At 42.6% G+C, this 19,057-nt stretch overlaps 4 protein-coding genes and 1 long non-coding RNA gene across 6 annotated transcripts in view; 1 reads left to right on the top strand and 4 right to left on the bottom strand.

Moving 5' to 3' along the window:
- Positions 1-1,762, top strand: part of LOC118429095 (E3 ubiquitin-protein ligase TRAF7-like) — a gene marked incomplete in the record, with an annotated part of 15,556 nt that extends 13,794 nt beyond the window's left edge. Inside the window, 1 exon segment of the mRNA XM_035839469.1 lies at positions 787-1,762.
- Positions 1,763-2,628: 866 nt separating this feature from the next.
- Positions 2,629-4,033, bottom strand: LOC118429672. 2 transcript variants are annotated; one of them, XR_004832767.1, is made up of 3 exons: positions 3,944-4,033; positions 3,372-3,411; positions 2,629-2,761 (listed from the first exon to the last, which is right to left on the bottom strand). It is a non-coding gene; the product is annotated as an uncharacterized LOC118429672 (long non-coding RNA). The 2 variants fall into 2 exon arrangements; XR_004832768.1 differs by lacking the exon at positions 2,629-2,761 and adding an exon at positions 2,863-2,931 and having other exon boundaries at positions 3,944-4,032.
- A 1,124-nt stretch (positions 4,034-5,157) lies between these two features.
- On the bottom strand, positions 5,158-8,194 carry LOC118428551. Its single transcript, XM_035838645.1, has 5 exons — positions 7,961-8,194; positions 6,778-7,375; positions 6,155-6,217; positions 5,679-5,814; positions 5,158-5,286 (listed from the first exon to the last, which is right to left on the bottom strand). The coding sequence occupies exons 1-5, from the start codon at positions 8,067-8,069 to the stop codon at positions 5,158-5,160; spliced, it is 1,035 nt and encodes a 344-aa protein (XP_035694538.1). The 5' UTR covers positions 8,070-8,194.
- A 580-nt stretch (positions 8,195-8,774) lies between these two features.
- Positions 8,775-14,928, bottom strand: LOC118428550 (HHIP-like protein 1). The gene is made up of 7 exons (XM_035838644.1): positions 14,342-14,928; positions 13,064-13,209; positions 12,012-12,196; positions 11,492-11,809; positions 10,727-10,922; positions 10,118-10,278; positions 8,775-9,527 (listed from the first exon to the last, which is right to left on the bottom strand). Exons 1-7 carry the CDS (start codon positions 14,843-14,845, stop codon positions 9,361-9,363), a joined length of 1,677 nt encoding a protein of 558 aa, XP_035694537.1. The 5' UTR covers positions 14,846-14,928; the 3' UTR covers positions 8,775-9,360.
- Positions 14,929-15,285: 357 nt separating this feature from the next.
- On the bottom strand, positions 15,286-18,957 carry LOC118429125 (nmrA-like family domain-containing protein 1). Its single transcript, XM_035839519.1, has 6 exons — positions 18,733-18,957; positions 18,153-18,322; positions 17,867-17,944; positions 17,199-17,439; positions 16,487-16,680; positions 15,286-16,031 (listed from the first exon to the last, which is right to left on the bottom strand). The coding sequence occupies exons 1-6, from the start codon at positions 18,764-18,766 to the stop codon at positions 15,837-15,839; spliced, it is 912 nt and encodes a 303-aa protein (XP_035695412.1). The 5' UTR covers positions 18,767-18,957; the 3' UTR covers positions 15,286-15,836.
- Positions 18,958-19,057: the final 100 nt, after the last annotated feature.

Genomic DNA, 19,057 nt, shown 5'->3' with positions numbered 1-19,057 from the left:
AGCAATAGGGGTTTACTAGTTAAGAAATGCCAACATTTCTATATCAGTGTTAGTAAAGGGTATTATACACTGTCTCCTATATCACACGGTGAGTGCTCTACCATCCCTAAAGGTACCAGTCTGTAGAATTTAAGGCTTAAGCTTCTACAGAAAGGAAGGGGAGAAACTGTAAAAATTGTAAAATTTGCATAAACCTGTTACTATGGGAACATTGTAGCAAGTATGTACATTCTATGGTCAAAGCTTATTTAGAGAGTGCAGTCCAATTTATATAGCATGATATAGCCGTATAGAGAAACTACCCCTTAAAATGTGACTTTTGGATGGGCCTATCAAAGTGTATGTACACAAAATCAAAGGGGAGGGGCTTCCAGAAATGTTAAACTATGTAACCCTTTCTCCAAGTGAAAATGCTACATTGTATCGCCCTAGAGATGGAAATGTTTAATTATGACAGAGAAATGTTATCAAGGGCTTCAGCACTAACGAATATGTTTGAACTGTTAGTAGTATCGACAGCCAGGGCTATAGAGCCCACACTACTACAATAGTTAGATTTAATGGCAAGTTAATGACTTGTTTTGCTGGTGTTAACAAAGTCTGCTTGTTATTGGGGCAGCTACATGTAAGCAAGAAGAAAAGGAGAGAGTTCTGTAGTGGGAAAAGTGAAGTACACCTTTGACAATCAGAGCTTTTAGTTCAGCCACACTGAAATAACAGCTGTTACTTTGGTAGTAAAAGTAATCCTTATTGTAAAGCACTAGAATCATGTACATGTATAAGTACTTTTTTATTTACCAAATTAATCAGATTTGAGTAATAGTTAGAATTGATGGGGAAAAGTGGCTAGAATGGCAAACCATAAACAGTGCGTCAGTATCAGTGCATCTGCTTATATGTACAGCTATGGTCCAGGGCTGTCTCCAGCTGTAGATTTTTGTTTCTCACTCTCATGTTTGGGAGGAGAGAGTTTATCTATTACAGGCCTTGGAGGCCATTAACCATGATCAATGGTTGCATTATTGCGGAGGAAAAGGCTGAATTTGGTTCAATTAAGATTTGGGACCCAATGTTGTCAATTTTCATCTTAAGATCTGTCATGAAGTTTTGTTTACTTAGACGGACAGGGTGAAATTTTCGTCCATTTGAAAAAGCAAATTTCTGTCCCAGAACAGAAGGTGGAGACAGCCCTGATTTGACAGGTAAATTCTACATCGGACATTGAACAGTAGAATATCAAATGACCTACAAGTTGCCATCTTATCCAGTTGTACAGATCCTTGTATGTTGTATATAAACCTGTCGATTTTTAGCCTTGATGTCGTCAGTTAGGTTTCTTTTCCAAGGGCTTCAAGTACCTGTACCTGTAACTCTCCCTCAGGTAAAGTTATGTTTTGAAATCCCGACCTTCAGGAGATCCTTTTGTAAATAGTTTTTAACCCAAAGCCCAACTAGACACCATCATGTCGACCTGTAAATGGTCACTTTTAAAACCTTTGTGATTCTAAATACCCTATCAAGAAACACGTGTACATTGAGAAATTGAAATGATATATAGTCATCATGTGAAATAGAGCTGTAGAAGTTCCCTCCGAAATCAGTGTCTACAATATTTTAGGGGTAAGGTTGCTTTTTTATGATTATGTCTGCATTGGTACGAGGTTGGAGCGTCGGTCTCCTGTGATGTAAATTGATTCTCTATCTATTTGGCAAAGAATATTGTGCCAAAAACAGCTATGCCATAATAAAATACCTCATCCTACATCTGGGGTTTTGTCCTTTTTGTGTGTGTATGTGATTCATCTCATAAGATAAGCCTGGAAGCTTGTCGTTGCAAAATTTAATTGTGTACTTTGTGACTTTTTATGCTTTCTGGTTGTCAAACAGACTCAATATGTTAGGTTGAAGTACTTACTAATAGTATATTATCTACAGAATTGTTTCACTGTATAATGATGCCTAACTGCCCCTTAAGGCTTAAGAAACAAGAGAGAGAGAAATCGGTACGTTTATGATTTTATTATCTGTGATATATACGAATGTATATCTAATACCATTACGACTGTTGTGTCTAAGGAAAAATATATTTGACATGTTCTTTGTCTATTCTCTAACCAGCACTCACTGGACTAATATAACAACTTAACCACCAGTCCAGTCCTATTCAAAGTCATGGATATTAGAGCCTGAATGTATTCATCTTAGTGAAACAGAACACACTGTTGTTTGTCGTAGAAAGGTTGTCCCATAGCCTTTTTAAGGCTGTAGGGGCAGTGGGTCTAGGGTACGGTCATTATTGGTATATTCTTCTCAGATTTCTTTTTACTGTAGCCCATGGCCAATATTTTATGGGTCTATAGCAAGGAAATGTTACACATGTGTAAGGAAAAAAATTGTAATGACAATAATAATACAACATCCTATACAATATTACAATGATACGTCGACAATATTACAATGATACGTTTCCTATTGGACATCTGAAATTGTCTTCATTCATAGTTAGAGCATGAAAGACCTGTTTCTTCCAGATCACTTCAGTGTCACTGACGAAAACTGGTGGATTCCAGTTGAAACGTCTGACCGTTTCCAAAACCATATCCAGTTGCTCGAGTAACTACTTTTTGGAATATTACAATGAAAGCTTTCTGTTGGCCAGCGCAGGGTGCAGCTGTGCCAGCTCCTGTAGACTCTCCTGTCTCTGTCTCCTGATGGAGGCTAACACCTCCTCACACTCATCTGTGTACTGCTCTAACTCCCGCTGGAAAATAAGAACATGTAACAGGGTTACACTCATCTGTGTACTGCTCTAACTCCCTCTGGAACATAAGAACATGTAGCAGGGTTATACATCATTTGGTACTCCTGTCTCCGTCTCCTGATGGAGGCTAACACCTCCTCACACTCATCTGTGTACTGCTCTAACTCACGCTGGAACATAAGAACATGTAGCAGCTAGGTTACACACTGTCCTGTGGGGTGGCAAGATACACAATAGCAGAACAGGTGGAAAGATGCATGTGTGTGTGTGTGCATGGGTGGGTGAGTGTTTGGTTGATTGGTTGGATGGATAAGATGGATGAATGAATGAATGTCTAAATGTATGAGCAAAAAGTACATGAAGTTGCAAAAGCTGCTACCATAAGGGTACATTCTTCACGATTGGACTTATATTTTACTGAAAGCATTGTTTGATGCAAAGGAATTTGATAACTTTTACATGATGCATTCATTACTGACACAGGTTTACTATCATGAAAATTAAAATTAAAATTACAACCTTAAAGAAAGGTGGTACTGCATGTATGTGATGTACATGATGAAAACACACACCTATCCAAGGATAATGTAACAAAATGATCTGTGCCTACCATGTGGGTTATACCTTCAGTTTTCGGCTCAGGCGGTCTCCTATAATATGCAAGACAGACAACAGATTTCAGATTAAGCTCTATCTCCTGTATTAAGGATTTACAGAAAAATAACAAGCTTCTGCAAAGCGTAGAATGCCTAATGTAGATTGAGTTAATTTGCGAAGCGTGCAGTGACTATGTTTCATGTTAGTGAACTTGAGCAAAACCTGCTCACATTGGAGACTCGTTTGTAAAATGTTTTTGGTTGTCCATACTATCATGCTGCGGGACCCCAGTATTGTCTGTTTCTTCTCTTTCCATTCCTGTGGAGAATCAATGACAAAAATGTGCAGTTTTGGACAGCCTTGAATTTCTTTGCCTTCAGGGTCCAAACAATAAACGTTAATCACTGCTCATTGGCATACTTAAACAAACTACATCATATTACACTGAACGACTTGTCACACATACAAGCATTAAACTCATTCCATCTGTACAGATTCAAGCTCCTAACAAGATGCCATGACATCCTGAAGCTAGCACAATCATATTATTGTACATTTTTGTATCAAGTTTGTGTGGGCACTTACCTTGCAGGATGCTGTCAAGCTCATCTATTTCTTTCCTGATTTCCTTCATAGATTTCTCTTTTTTGTTGCTCCTGAATCCAGTGAACAATTAAAGGTACCGGGTAAGTGCATTTCTATCATTTCTAATTTCTTAAGTTTTTGTATTGAAATACAGAAATATATTACAGCTGGCTGATAACACATCGATTGAATTACCAGCTGAACATGGGTAGCACCAATCATTGCTAAGTCGATTTACTTCCTTAAACTATTTAACTACTTACATGACTTACATGACATTTCTTTAGATTAATTTTAAGACCTCCTTTGGGATTAATTCATGAGTTTGGATGGAGACTGGCCTTAGACAGTGTGTCTACTAATGTTACAAACATTTAGCACCTAACTTGACATTAAGTATGTTGTGATGCTTTCAGCCACCAGATAAACTATAGTCCTGGTCGTGAACTGACCCGAAACCTTTTGTTTACCTCGGAGCCACTCCAAACAAAGGAGACGCAACACGAGAGAAACAACCAGCCGTGGAAAACAAACCATCCTTTCAGCCCTGCTACCCAATCCCTCCTATATAACCCTGCTTGTACATATGGTGTATGTGCCCCTTCACTTTCATGTGTACTCAACTAGAACGCTGTGTCAGGCTTGCAGCCATAGTTTACAGATAAGATGCCACTGACACGTAGACGTGTTCTGCACAGTCAAAAGGACTGAAACTGTTTCAGAAGTTGTCTGAGTGCAGACCAGGTGGAGGAGGGGTGGGGTTACCGTACTGATGTCTGCTAAACACTTTGACCCCCTGCACCAACAACTGCAGCCTCTTAAACATGTAAGCTCACACGATGGCTGTAAATGAGAGCCTTCCTGGAGGGTATACTGTCCCTCCTTCTAGGACCCTAATCGTAGTGAATGTACTCCAGGTAGTTGTTTTTTGCACAGCAAAGTCATCAAAAGTCACAATGAAATAATAGATTTCAGAGGTACCTATTGAACCTTGTGAAAAGTAGGAACCAAGCAAAACAACTCAGAAAACTAGTCTAAGATTAAAACATTGTTGATTCCAGACTCCGTTTGCACTGCTTGTACAATGCCAATAATTGTAGGTAATGCTGATGCTAATACCAGGCACTTCAATTTTTTTGCTATCAACAAAGCACATACAACACTCTCCAAAGGAGACATAGATTGTGTTACAAACTAAACATCCCTGCTGGAACTTACGCATGTAGGAGGCTTCCATCTGATTTGGAGAAGATCTCTACATTTTGTACTGCCCCAAATTGTGGTGTCTCGTGTCCTTCTGAGTGTCTTCTCTGCTCCTTAACTCTCTGATGTCTCTTTGAGTTCTGCACAGTGAAGAATTTTATGAGTCTACACTCTACACAGTACAAGATGTACAAAAAGATTGCAATAAATACTTCTTTGCTTGCTAGTATAAGCACAGATGCAACATTTCTTTGCTTGCACCTACATGTCTTGCTCAACTTTAAACTCAAATCTTTTTCTTTATCTACAAAGCTTTTCTTTGGTCAATTCCTAGTTTACAGGACTGATTGGCATTGCAGTGCTTTTCAAAGACACTAAGGATCTAACTCAGGGGGCCTGTGATGGAATTTTCTCTGGGCATGTTGGCTTTAGAGCCAAGGAGCTGGTCTGTGTAGGCCCTGGAAACAGTCTGGCATCCAGGCTTTGTTTTTCATTGTCTTTAATTTATGTATAAGAAAATGAAAGTCGTTACCTGTGGAGGGGGCAGAATGTCTGTGAAGGGAAGTTCATCTTCAGGTGATTGCATTGGGGGGATGTACGGAGGGGGACTGTCCATTGTACGCAGGGAGGGGAGGAACACCAGGCACTCCCTGGGATCAACACCACACCTGTTGGTGGAAAATGACAAGGTTCATCTGGGGTCAATGTTTCTAATAAAATGTCCTTAGATTTCACTCTGAACTTCTTTAAGTCCATCAGTTGACAAGCTATGACCACATTTTTCTATTGTCTCCGGATTTAGAAATTGCCATAGAAGCAAGCATATTTTTCACCTGAAAATCCATCTAATTACATTGGACCTGCATTTTCTGACACAGCAAGATTCATAAGTGTATCTGAAATATTAAACGGTAATATGCTTTACCACAATGATATGGAATATCACATCTATTATATATGATACAGCAATGAGTTAGAATTGGAATTCTTTTAGCAAACTGTCCTTACCATTCTGGAGGAATATCTTCTGTCAGCCAGGGGGTGAGAGGTTGAATTCCTGAGGGCACCTTTCTGTAGATAAGCAGGACAAATGACGATCATGTTAATTTTTCTGTACAATAGCTTGAAATTTTCATTTTTACCCCATAACCCACCCAAAAACTTCTTTATTATGAGGATATTTCTAAGGATCTATGGGCTACCAACATCACTAATCCACATGAAAAACAACATGATTGTGGCATCATTGTTAACAACAAAAACCCATTATTGGATCTATTGTCTAATCCTCAACTGAAAGGCTCAGTTTATGCCTCTTATTGGAAGCTTAGAAAATTGATGATTCAATAAGACTGTTTTCTGGCACTAACCAAACAATAACAAACATTACTTTACAGCTTAGTTTTAATGTAGAAATGTCAGAAATTTATTTTTAGTGTCTTTTTTAGTGTATGCTATCATCTTGAAATATTTTAACCTACACATCTCTAATGCTTCATAGAACAATTTAAAACAACCCAGGAGACAGTTTAATGCAGACAGTTTAATATGAGTACATGACCTTTTCCCCTGTCAATACCCTTTTCTGTGAACCTCACAATCCTATAAGAATGACGAACAGTTGACCTTACCTTGCTGTAACGTAAAGTTCATCCTGTTGTCTGCCTTTGTCCTGCTCCAACCCCTGGTTTCCAGGCGTGGCACACTTGTAGGGGAAACACTCCGCTGTACTCCCTACCAGCCTGTAGGGGTCCAACCCAGTTTCCTCCTCTTCATCTTCTAGTTCAGTCTTAAAGAAGTAATTACTTAACTGTGAGGTAGAACTATCAACCACTTCTTCATATGCAGGAGGGGTCCTATGTGGCAAATCCTCTCGGAAGTCTTGAAACGTTGTTTGTTGTTTACTTCTTGTGTTCCTTGCTTTCACGTTTGTTCTTCTGTCCTGAGTATTCTGTACTCCCTGAGTGCTAAGTTGCTGTGTGTATGATGACTGGGCACTCTTCACCTTCCTACCTTCCCATTTCTGTTTACCGCCTGTTGAGTACCTCGCCTGTGCACTGCGTACCTTCCTGTTAGGAAGGTTTGGTTTCGTGGTGTCCATTCTTACAGCCGGAGGCGATGGTACGTGAAAGGCCTTATGCTTACTGGTACTCTTGGCCGATGAAAGTTCATTGAGAATGGCGGCCTTCCTGTTCCTCATTGTTGCACTTGGTGGACGACCCAAAGTCACTACATGGAGAGAACCAGCGGTGAAATTTCCATTGATATAAAGTTGACAATCAGTTACACCACATTCTATACGTTAAGCCATTGTAAATGTTGTTGAGAAAACATCACTGGGCTTTTGATAATTTGTGCTACATGTAAACTTACGTTTACATTGTGGTTGACGTTGATACTAGCTTTATATACATCACATACAACGTTAAGTCTGAGAATTACACAGCTGCGAGTTGGCGGCATTATCTTTCGCAACGCCGTGACACCATTACGTTATATGTAGCCTGGCGCTTAATGTATGCAATACACGGCGTCGGAGTTACTGAAGCCTGCCTGGCTCAACCTTAAGCTACCTTAACCGTCAGTCGAAACACTGAAATCTCAGCAAGGGGGAAACTGACTCAAGGACTCATGCCCTTACTTCTTAAAACTGTACCACTTTTAGAAGAAGGGACGGACAAACCAGCAAAAATAAAACATGCATTCTCCATACACCTGCTTGGACAAAAATCATACACCTCGAATGTACCCGGATAAAGTAACGTTACCGGGTTTTGCTAGAAGACAACCATGAAGATTGTTGCCCACACTTACCCTTCTTTTCCAGCAGGGTACTCGCGATCCCTACCGTTTCCTCGGAGAACTGTTTGTCGGGTTTCCTGTACACGTCTAGCGGATCGCCCGTGTACGGATCGTCCGCCATGCTTGGTTCTCACCACCTGCCGTGGGTTCAGGGGTGGTAACGTGCATAGAGACCGGGGTATCCGGTTTCCACTGCCGAAGGGATGGGGTTACCGGGACGCCTCAACGTGCGGAGAGTGATAAACGAAACGGCTATTTCTTGTGTTCGTGTGTGTTTTTCTTTTTACGACTATGTATCTAACGCACAATGACGCTATGCGGTGTTGCTTCTGTGCATGTCACAGCGCAATGATTTACGTTGGTGATAAAGTTGGTAACAAAAGATGACCTATGGAACACCTTTTTTGTATACAAAACAACGAATAAGATAAACTAGATTCATAGACACTTTTAAAAGTCATTCTGTTCTATTCCGTGCTCGTAGCACCAGACAAAGAAAAATATACCTTAAGCTTGGAATAACGTGTAAACGTGTCCCCGATTAGAGTTTCTCCTTAGTTTCAGCACCAAGGATAGCCCCGTACCAGGGGTGGGTATCGGTACAGAAAAAATCAGGTACAGGTACGGTCCTGGTCCAGAGGATCAGACCCAGGTCCTGAACCTGGACCTGGTTCAGTGAGTGGAAACGTGTGAATGGATCGATACTCAAAACAATGGTCCACTCCCACTGGCGTTTTAAAATCCTACAAGGCTAACTGCATCTGTACGATTGGCTGTAGAACTTGGTAGAAATGACTAAAGACTCTACTCTACTTCGCTCTTGTTGTGGTCATATAATCTGTCCATATTCCAATAGGTCCAACATCCGGTCCATTGAATTTTTCCGGTCCGGAATAAGAAAAAAAAACGGTTTTGTACCGGTACACTGTACCCACTCCTACCCCGTGCAAGACAATCAGTGACACTATACATGTGTTCTTCTTGTCGGTCAAGCCTTGGTACAAAATTCATGAACCATCTCCGTGCTGCCTAAGCTTTTACCAATAGAGAATTGGTAGCAAACAGCTTTATCTGCGTGCTAAAGTCTGATGTCTGGATACGCATATCTTAAAACAGATAGACATTTGAAATATTGCATCATCACGTAGCTTTGCAGTTGCCTTAGCAACGTTCACCTATAGTTTATATCTGTACAATATACTAGTAAATGGCGGTATGAAGTACAAAATGTAAATTGTGCGAGTTTTTGTTCAAATACCAAGAACACTGCGAACACTCAAGAATTACAAAACCTTCGCGAATATCAACTGGGCATGCCTTTCGAGTCACTAGGATGAATTTATCTAACTGTAGCGTTTGATGAGTAACCTTCGCAAAGTATCGGTAAACATGCGAATAAAATAGAGATATTTCTATACAGCATAGCCCATTCTGATAGCCAGCAATGCGAGCGACAGTAAGAAGACCACGGGTATCACGGCCACAGAACTGGCTGCAGAGCGGGGGTCCACGAGTCTGAAGATCCGCCCTGTGCGCTGAGACACGACTGGACTGGTGGTGGTCAGCAGGTATACCTCACCTGACGGAGGGGATAAGATAGAGAGTATGTAAAACAACAAAACATTCACACCCGTGAGTTGAAGCTGTAAGCTAGCCGTGTACACCAAGTCAACATAGTTTCCACTAGTAGGCACTACATTAATATACTTATAATTCCCAAAATTTAATCACTAGATTATGCCAAGGCGTTAGACTTTTCCTATAAAACAATCTGTGGATATTTAAAACAACAGGATAGGCGGATAGGATAAGGGCGAAGCACAATCAACAACAAACAAAAACTTTACTCGGAGATTATCTACGAGTCAACGATGAGAAAGGAATAACTGGGGACAATTCAAATTTACTCTATCTGTGACAAAACGAACACATACGTCGTCGCACAATCACAAACTGAGGGTATTCATGGAAAATACGTCATGCACATGACATACAATTCAGCTGTCTTGTTACGCTCGTACTTGAATTAAATAATGTCTTAGTGATCCTTGTCGGTGTTTGGTTCTGTCACAGCTTGCTTGAAAACTTCACGTCGCTTGACGTCCTATGACAGAAATGACCGCGCTCTAAGGCATGAAAGGGAAGATCTTGAAATCCTAATGTACAAACCATCGAAATCCTGTCCGAAGGCCAGGATGAAGTGATCCTCAATCTTGACTGACGGCTGGAGGTCCGTCACGCACTCTCTGTTGTCCAGCACACAGATGGACCCGTTCATCCACGAACCGTTAGGCTGCTCATCCAGGTAGAACAGCTCCTTATTCATCAGCCTGGAGGAAATTAGATGGCAAGAGTTGATATTTCGTCAGTTTCCAAGCAGATGTTGAAGGAAAGATTCTGTCGGTTTTGATTGCCCCGAGCTACTAGGAGAATTTCGTTGAGACATGAGTGGTAATAAAATTCAATCTTTCGAAATTTCATTGACGTACATTTATTTCTCTGGAGCTTCATTGATTTTTTTTCTGATCACAAACATCGCATCATATTGCTGTCGCGCCGTTCAAATTCATCTGTCGACTTCAAGCCCCTTACTTTTTGCGGCACGAAAAAAATGATTCCAGAATGAGCCTTTGCATTTGAAACGATGGCAGGAACCGTGACAACTTGACGACAGACAGAACAAAAAGTTATTCGTGGTGTGGTGAATTTTCACTCGTTACCGCGATATCAAAAATGTACGCCTTCAAAGTTCAATATTTGTAGATATTGGTGTCTCACCCCAGATAGTCGGCGTACAGGTACAGCCCCCTGACGTCAGGCACGCCGCATCCCCGGTACATCACCCCGCCGATCACGGCGATCCTCTCTCCCTGCGTGCGGGCGTACACGTCTATGGGAGGGATGTCGTCTGGAGAGGAAGGCCACATGTGAATTTCGTTACATTCGAATTTCAAATGGGATATAGGGAATCCTCCTATTGGGTCAGTTAGTGATGTTTCTGACCTAGGGTGAAGAGATGCTGTTACAGTTGCAATGTAACCCGTAACCTTGGAGTGGCCTTCATGAATTCAGGCCTTGTTACGTGGTGACCATTAAGTAAAAAAAAAACAGAAGAAGAAGTGCAATTTGTCCATCTTCAAATAGTAAAATATGCACACATTTTCCTCTGCAAACGTTAACGTTATATACGCCATACGAAATAAATTTGAGCCTATTTCGACAGAAATTGACATCGGAATCTCTACTGACAGAATGAGTGACTCTGACATATCGCAAACTCGACCATGACATATGAAGAACTGCTCGCCCCTCTATTGTGTGGCAGGCTCACCAACAGTTCTACAGTTCTAACGGTCTGTGTGACTCGGCTGTCTTATCTTCGTAAAACTGTGAATGACAATAGCAGCCCGCCTCAATGTAAGCATTGCCATTTATTTACATAGGTGATGATGATGTTTTATCCTATTGCCTGTTTTATCCTAGCTATAGGATTAGTACGCTCTCCATAACTATTGCACAGGAAATGATACTATGATAACTCACCGCCAGCACAGCTGCCAGGCGTGGGGTTTTGGCATGTATGCCCCTCCCTGTCGGGCCAGCCGTGGTCCCCACCCTTACTGATGATGTTGATCTCCTCGTAGCCCGAGTCTCCCACGTCTCCACAGTAGATGCGCCCTCTACCGTCCCCTGAGAAAACAACAGCAAGATGACCGCTCCACTTTAATCTTAACTTACAGCTGAAGTTAGAAGTTTTTGGAAATTCCACTCTCAAATCTACGATGATTTGATCCATTCTTTCGCTTTGCTCACTCGGTAGTTTATGCGGTGGTTTTCGCGTCACAAGTTGGGAGTTATGTTACTGTAAACGCCGATGCAAAGCTGGTCATTAACCCTTAATTGTACTCTTAATCTACAAAAGTAAAAGTGACTGAATCAAGCATTCTAAGCAGGCATATACGTATACAGTCCACAAAAAGGACAAATCTTAACTATCCTTTATACAGAATGTGACCAGTGGAATGAAAACTAATATCATTAAACCTAAAAAGCGTTTCGTTACCTCCGTCGTCTACAGGGTCCAGTGAACATCTCCAGGGGTTCCTGAAGCCCAAGGCGAACACCTCAGGCCTGGCGTCCGGCCACAGGTCTTTGGAAACAAACGGGTTGTCTGCAGGGATCCCGTACGGACGCTCCGGGCCCGCCCCGTCCACGTCAATCCGCAGGATCTTACCCAGGAGGGAGGACCTGAAATAGAACAAAAAGTTTTTGAAGCCTCTTCGATTTGTGTCTCCTCATGTCCCTTAGTCTAACAATTTGACCTTTAGGGCACCACAGAAGGCCTTGCAGTCAAACTATTCCATCCTTCTCGGCTTTCTGTTCTTCTTCATGCTTCACGTAGTGTCAAGTCGGTCGGTGGCGCTTAAACCCCACTGTTATATAGTCCACCCTTTGATAAATCATGATATCACCGTTCAGACTTTTCCGTTGCCTCTTTCTTCCCCTGGGTAGTTCCTTGCATTATAGTTTTGGCCGATGAACGTAAAACGTGCCCAAACCATCTCAAGTTTCTTTTTTCTTTTTTTATTAGATTTTATTGTGACCAGGAGGTCTTCGAATGGAGTCGGACTACGGACCGACGTTTTCTTGACTCAACTCCGTGCTTCATCATTTGAGATGCGGTCCCAAACAATGCTTTGCATGTATTGCTTTGTTATGATCGTTATCTTACCATTCTTTAAATGTTTTACGTCACCAGTTGCACCTGTGCTTTATCCACCTGTAAGTATTAAAGTGGAATCAGAAGCAAACGAAGCTTATGATCGCGCCCTGCAGCTGGTGGAAATCCACAAAAAAGGACATCTTTGAGCATATCTCCCTTGGAATCATGATTAGCAGTTGAGAAACGTACGAACAATGCTGTACGAAAGTAGAGTACCTGAAGTCCAGGCACGGATTCGCAATCAGTTTGGATTGTGTGCGATTAATCGGATTGTCTGAAAACGGGTCTGGGTGCATTTAAAAAAACGGATCGCAAAATTCAGATCCGGATCATATCTAATCTGCTTGTTTTGTTTTGTTTTTTAGTGTGAACGGGGTCTAAACCCTGCCTACCTGTCTCCCGCGGTGTCGCCTCCCGCTCCCCCGTCCCCAACGGTGATGTACAGGAACCCGTCCGGCCCGAACAGCAGCTGCCCGCCGTTGTTCCGGTCTGTGGGCTGCTCGATCTCCAGAAGGACTTTCTCGTAACGAGGGTCAACCTGAAAATGTGATGATACTTTACGTTTGGGACCGCATTTGTATTAAAGTAGTCCCTAAGCAGGCGTGTCAGCTGGAAAAGTAAGGGACAAATTTGGCCAAATAGGCAGATTTACCAGTGGCATAAGATAGTATCAAAGATGGCCTGGGAGTACTAGTATAGCCGGCCAAAGGGAGTCAGCTGGCCACAACCAAATAGGGACAAATAAGATTCATGTCTCTTGCAGTTCACTCCTAGATCATAGGCCAATTCAACTCCTACTAGGCTTCTATTCCTAACTTGGCGAAAGCCCCTCATAACTATTCGGCCAGGTGGTAGTCTGGTCGACACTAGCGACACCTAGCTGCTGTGCGGAGTAGAACCCCTCAGTATTGCCCTGAGAAAGGTGACAGACGCTCACCGAAACGTCGGCTTTTGTGATTATGTGGTTTTGAATAAAGAACTTTGTTATTTAGTCATTTGTCAACCTGCTTAAGTTATTCACTGCGGCCTCAAGAATGTGTGGTATGGCTGAGAGACCATCCCCTGCGGCATCTACCTGACTACTACCCCTGCTTACGTTTGATAACAGTTATGTAAATGTTAAAACCACCCTGAAAAGTAGGTTAAGCCGTTTCATTTTCAAACATGGTAGTCACAGTAATCTCTATCATCACACATCCACCAGGTTACATTTATCTGCCACACTGAGAAAACTTACGCGTGAGAGATATCCAATGCAATGTCCCACGGTACTGGTATATTGGTACAATGCCCCCCTAAATTGTTTGTCTAAATTGTATATGCCTGGGGGTGGGGCAAAGGGGATCTCTTAAACACACAGTTTTTAGGAGTGGATAGAATATGTAAGCCGGTGGATAAGTGTTAATGGAGGCTATAGCTAACTGCTTACATCACTGGATAACATGCGTTTTATTAGCCTCCACCAGGCTTGCGGGGCTACAGGGATCGATCGTCGAATTCGGCCAAAAAATCGGAAAATTTACCAGGGGAGTAAGTCCATGCTATGGTTAACATTCCCCCCTCCGGCTGTGCGGCCGGCCAAACCCTCTGGTACCAAAACTTGACAAATTATTCTGCCTATAATGGCCAGCGTAGTAAGTCCAAATTGTAGAAACTACTTTTTTTATCACCTTCTCCTTCAGTTTGTTCTCGTCGTCAGTGGAGACGTTAAGCCTGGACACCACGGTCCTTGGTTCTCCCACTGCCTTCATGGTGTCCCCTGCCTCAGTGGTGTAATAGACATACAGGTATCCGTTCTCGTTGAACCTGGGGTGAAGCGCCATGCCGAGTAACCCCCGTTCATCCCCGGCTTTGTCCGAAGTCAGCACCCTCCTTCTCAAGTCCAGGAGCGGCTCTCTCCGCAGCCGCCCGTACCTGTCTGCGACCCGTACCACTCCGAGCTGCTCCACGATGTAAAATCGTCCGGTGCCGTCGTCCGGTTGCAGCATGGCCACTGGGCTCCGCAGGTCGCTGGCAAACTCCTGAAGACACACACATCCCGGGTACTGGTTTTGTACTGCCAGTCTTTCTGTAGACACGGGGCATTCCTCCGCTGCACATGTCAAGTGGATGGTTGCAAGACACACGAACAACGCCACAGATATGTGCGAGGAGAGACCAACTTTGAAGGACATCTTACTTCAGCGGTAGGTTGAAGGTAGCACGTTTAGTCGGAAAAGTAGCGCCCTGGGAACACCACACGGAGTTGTTGACAGCTGTTTTCTTGACCCTACATTCAGTTTGTACCAAATGCCCAGGCTGTATTTAGAACTTCAGATACGACTATGCTATCCAGGTACATGTATAAGGGTCATGTAATCACGGCGAGCTGTTTACAGACAAATTGAGACCGCAATTATACCTAAAATCGTTAAACCTGTTGAACAAGTGGTTCAGAAAGAGAGCTTCGCGCCTGACAAGGTTGCATCAATCAATCTCTATTATCTTACCGCGTGATGTGATTTCTTTACACCTGAGGTGTTGCATTTATACACGGGGGCTGATCTTTGGCGGACCTTAAATGACCCCCAGCGACCTCACACAAAACTAGTCTATCGTTTTGTTGGCGCTGTGGGAAATTTCGTACATGTATACGTTTATTAACACAACAAAAGTACAGCGACTTTCGTAAGGCCTGCTACAAATACATATGAATTACCTACATGAATGTCTACGAATAAGTAGCAATATACGTATCAACATATTGAGTCTATCTATGGTATCATTGACACTATTAGTTGTAAGGTCTGAGCATTCATTGATATATTTACCTACTTGTACAATGTAACACGTCTGTAACAATCTACATAATTTGACCTACGGTTATCTAAGCACACGCATACTGGTACCCTTGTCAGCTTTGGACAAACACATGACAACGTACTAGATATATTCTTAGTTTCGTGTTTGCTTCTTTTCACTACAGCTACGTTTGTATTGCTACAGTTAAAGAAACTTTAATGTGAAATATGGACACGCCAGTTCAAGTACGTTTTACCTAGAAATATGCTATCTCCACTGGTAACGTTAAATGTTGACTCTCTATTTTCACCAAAGGAACATTTACTGAGCGTTTCTGATAATTCTTTCCTTTCAAACATACATTTGATATAACTATTACTATGTCTACATGCTGCCTAATGCGTTCAACATCGCCTCTTTGTTGTCCGCCACCCACTGGTCCAGGCTCCTGGTGCCCGGGTACAGCTGTCGGGTCAGTTCCGCGTCAAAGTCCGGGTTGCCCAGGCGGTAGAACTTGAACATGTCCCCGAGGTCCTTCGCTCCCGGGAAGGGCAGTTGGCTGAACGCGTCCGATGTCATCTGTGAACATTTAGGATGTTGTGATATCAGTTAACTTGGAGAACACCCCTCCACTTCATTGTGAGAATAGCCCAGATCTAAACATTAAGTAGTTCAGTCCTTTTCTATAATGTTACGCCGATCTGTGACCTTCTTCACCTCAAGGTTCACCTCCTTTACTAACCCTTTCGAATAAACCAGCTAAAAGTGCATCATAAAGTCTCGGAGCGAGTTTATCACAAAGTCAACAAGGGAGAGATGGATGCATAACTAGATAGTCATATCAGATAGACATACACACAGACGCTGAATGCACAGTAATTTCTATCTACAATGCAGTGGGCAAATTGAGATGCCAAGAGATACAAAGAATTATTGGCTGCCGTCCCTCTTAGCTGGAAAGCTACACTTAACATCGCTATGTTAAGTTCCAAAAATTGAATTTTTTTAGCCCTTTGTACGTTTTCCCCCATTACCTGAGTCGGTTTGAACACGTTCGGCGCCAGGTGTTTGGAGAGAATGTCTGCGTGTTGCTGGATGGTGAGTTTGTCTCCGCTGAACCCGACAGTCCGGCCCAGCCACTCGTCCCTGTTCTTGAAGATCGCCCTGACCGCAAAACCTGCGTCGGTAACACTGACACCGTGCATGGCGGCGCCTTCCATCGCGTATCCTGTAGAATTCAGGACAAGGCAATAGTTAATCTTCAAGCTCCCCAAGCTCTTGCCGTGGCATAAGATAGTATCATAAGCTGCCGGGAAGGAGTTTAGCCGACGAAGGAGTTCATTGACCACCGCGTGACTGTACCGCAAGAGTTCATTACTAGACATTAGCCTTTGACGTTCTGTCGCAGATCTTTGCGGTGGCCAATGAACTCCTTCCCCAGCTTATGATACTATCTTATGCCACCGCAAGATCTGCTTAGAGCTAGAGACTAGGCAACAGTAACTGCGCAGTTGTCTCTAACTATAGTCTATGGTACCTGCCATGATAGTAACTTGGCTTTTGTGCAAACCCCTCACATTAACCAAGAGAATTTATCTGTATTGCATATCCCCCAACATGCATAAATTCATTGTATTCTTCTGAATATGTATTATTGAATATCATTAGGTCAGCCTAGCTCTTCCATACATAAGACAATGAGCAAGATATCAATAAAATAATTACCATAACACAAAATATATCTACCTATTTCATACGTCCCATCCTCCAGTTTTGTGACCAGCCGGAGGGAGAGGTAGTTGTCATAGTAGGCGGGAAACTTGACGATGGTAACTGGCAGTCCGATAGACTTCATGTACTCCTCGATCTCTGCTTTAGAGTCGAAGTGTAGACAGGAGAAACCCATGGTCTTCTGGACGGCATCCAGGCTGCTGAACACCACGTGTTGTACACCGGCAGCCTTTGCTGCATCCGCTACCGCTTTACCCTTGGAGTAAATATTGCAGTATACATCTTGAGACGTTTTAAAATTCTAAGAAACATCCTAAGGTGAAACATTTTGTATCTTAAGATTTTTCATAAGAATCTTGAGATGCTTTGAAAGTGTCTTGAGATGCTTTGAAAGGCTCTAGAATTTTTAGATCTTTTCAAAGAATCTTGAGACTTAATACAAATATATCAAGATTCTCATAGAAAATCTGAAGATTAACTCGAAACATCTCAAGATCAACTACAAAATCTCAAGATTTATCACAAATCTCAAGATTTTTGGAATAATCTTTTATCATTTATCAATTTTCTGTGGCTAATGAGCGAAACTGAAAAGGAAGGACTTATCTGTTTTATTTACCAATGTCTGTATATTTTGTGTATATAGAAAATCCACTGGAATTTTAAACCAAAAAGACTCATACCTGCTTGACTTCAAGTTGATAAAAGTCTTTAGTTTTGGTGAAATCCTGGGTTGACATCACGAACGTTCCGTGGGCGCCCTGGACAGAAAATGAAAGGAGACCCTTTGTTTAAAAGTGCATGTAATTTGTCTAATCAATGAGAAATATTCATAATTGTCAGCCGTAAAGTTTAACGTCATTTGGTGAGGGTATTAGGTGGTGAAACCCAAGTTTCTACTTGTGATGAGGAATGATACCAATTTGCAAGTTAAGGCCCGGGTGTTCTCCCAGGTACCCACAGCCTTACCTGCAGTGCCCGCTTCAGTGAGTCGGGATCGTCAAAACTGGCCTCAACGACCTCAGCACCTCTCTCCTGCAGTGCCTTGGCCTTGTCACTAGAGGCGCTCCTCGTCACTATCCGGACTTTGAAATCAGAGTCCTGCAGAAGGGCACTGGCCACCCAACCTCCCTGTACCCCTGTAAAGAACAGAAGTTACATGCTGGTTACGCAGGACGAATAACTTTGATGCATATGTACATGCATGTGTACCAGACTGCCAGCACATCTGCTTGGAGATTACACAAGCCAGTTGTAACAGTATAGCGTGGTACATGTATTAACCGTTCGCCCCGGCTAAAGGGTATTCGGGTGTTTTTATACCTTCCAGTGAGTCTGTCTTCCTTATGAGAATATATTACTGCTGCCGTATACAATGATGAAAATGAGATCAACCTCGTAAAAATTCGCCGCCAGTGCGCCCGGATGAACTGGTTCAACCGGGTAGGGCAGCACTTCCAGCGAGTGTAGTGATACAGAGAGCTTACGATGGAATGGTTCACAACGCTAAACTGGCCGGTATGGTTTGAAAAAATCATTTAAAACTCACCTGTCGCTCCGAAAACAGTGATAACTTTCGCCATGCTCTTTAACTCGGGGTTCAGAGTTCAGTCTCCTGCAAGTATTTGGCGTTACAACTGATGTTGGCTTTGTAGCTAACGTTAGTGAAGCGTCTTCTGTCGAATTCAAAAGTGCTGTCCAAATATTCTCCAAAGACAACGCCCCGGAACCCAAACAATCAGGTAAACCTCCTCGCCCAATCACAACATAACCGTTGACAGGTGCCGACACTTGGTCACAAGTGGTCAGAAACCCAAGGAACCAAAGCGCAAGAACACTATATCATGATTCGCTAGTCGTCGCTTTTGATCGGT

Source organism: Branchiostoma floridae, chromosome 13 (genome assembly GCF_000003815.2).
Source record: "Branchiostoma floridae strain S238N-H82 chromosome 13, Bfl_VNyyK, whole genome shotgun sequence".
NCBI lineage: Eukaryota > Metazoa > Chordata > Leptocardii > Amphioxiformes > Branchiostomatidae > Branchiostoma > Branchiostoma floridae.
Note: the sequence above shows the minus strand (reverse complement) of the source record. Positions and strands in the feature narration are given on the sequence as shown.

What these genes read in the sequence shown, in the direction of transcription:
- LOC118428551 (XM_035838645.1), bottom strand. Translation starts at nt 8,069, where the DNA reads ATGGCGGACGATCCGTACACGGGCGATCCGCTAGACGTGTACAGGAAA. An exon ending in GAACTTTACGTTACAGCAAG is followed by an intron (nt 6,218 to 6,777) that starts GTAAGGTCAACT and finishes GCTTATCTACAG; the next exon opens with AAAGGTGCCCTCAGGAATTC. An exon ending in GAAGATATTCCTCCAGAATG is followed by an intron (nt 5,815 to 6,154) that starts GTAAGGACAGTT and finishes TTCCACCAACAG; the next exon opens with GTGTGGTGTTGATCCCAGGG.
- LOC118428550 (XM_035838644.1), bottom strand. Translation starts at nt 14,845, where the DNA reads ATGTCCTTCAAAGTTGGTCTCTCCTCGCACATATCTGTGGCGTTGTTC. An exon ending in GGCGACACCGCGGGAGACAG is followed by an intron (nt 12,197 to 13,063) that starts GTAGGCAGGGTT and finishes GTTCTATTTCAG; the next exon opens with GTCCTCCCTCCTGGGTAAGA. An exon ending in GGACCCTGTAGACGACGGAG is followed by an intron (nt 11,810 to 12,011) that starts GTAACGAAACGC and finishes GGCGTTTACAGT; the next exon opens with AACATAACTCCCAACTTGTG.
- LOC118429125 (XM_035839519.1), bottom strand. Translation starts at nt 18,766, where the DNA reads ATGGCGAAAGTTATCACTGTTTTCGGAGCGACAG. An exon ending in CACTGTTTTCGGAGCGACAG is followed by an intron (nt 18,323 to 18,732) that starts GTGAGTTTTAAA and finishes TGTTCTTTACAG; the next exon opens with GGGTACAGGGAGGTTGGGTG. An exon ending in GGATGGGACGTATGAAATAG is followed by an intron (nt 16,681 to 17,198) that starts GTAGATATATTT and finishes TGAATTCTACAG; the next exon opens with GATACGCGATGGAAGGCGCC.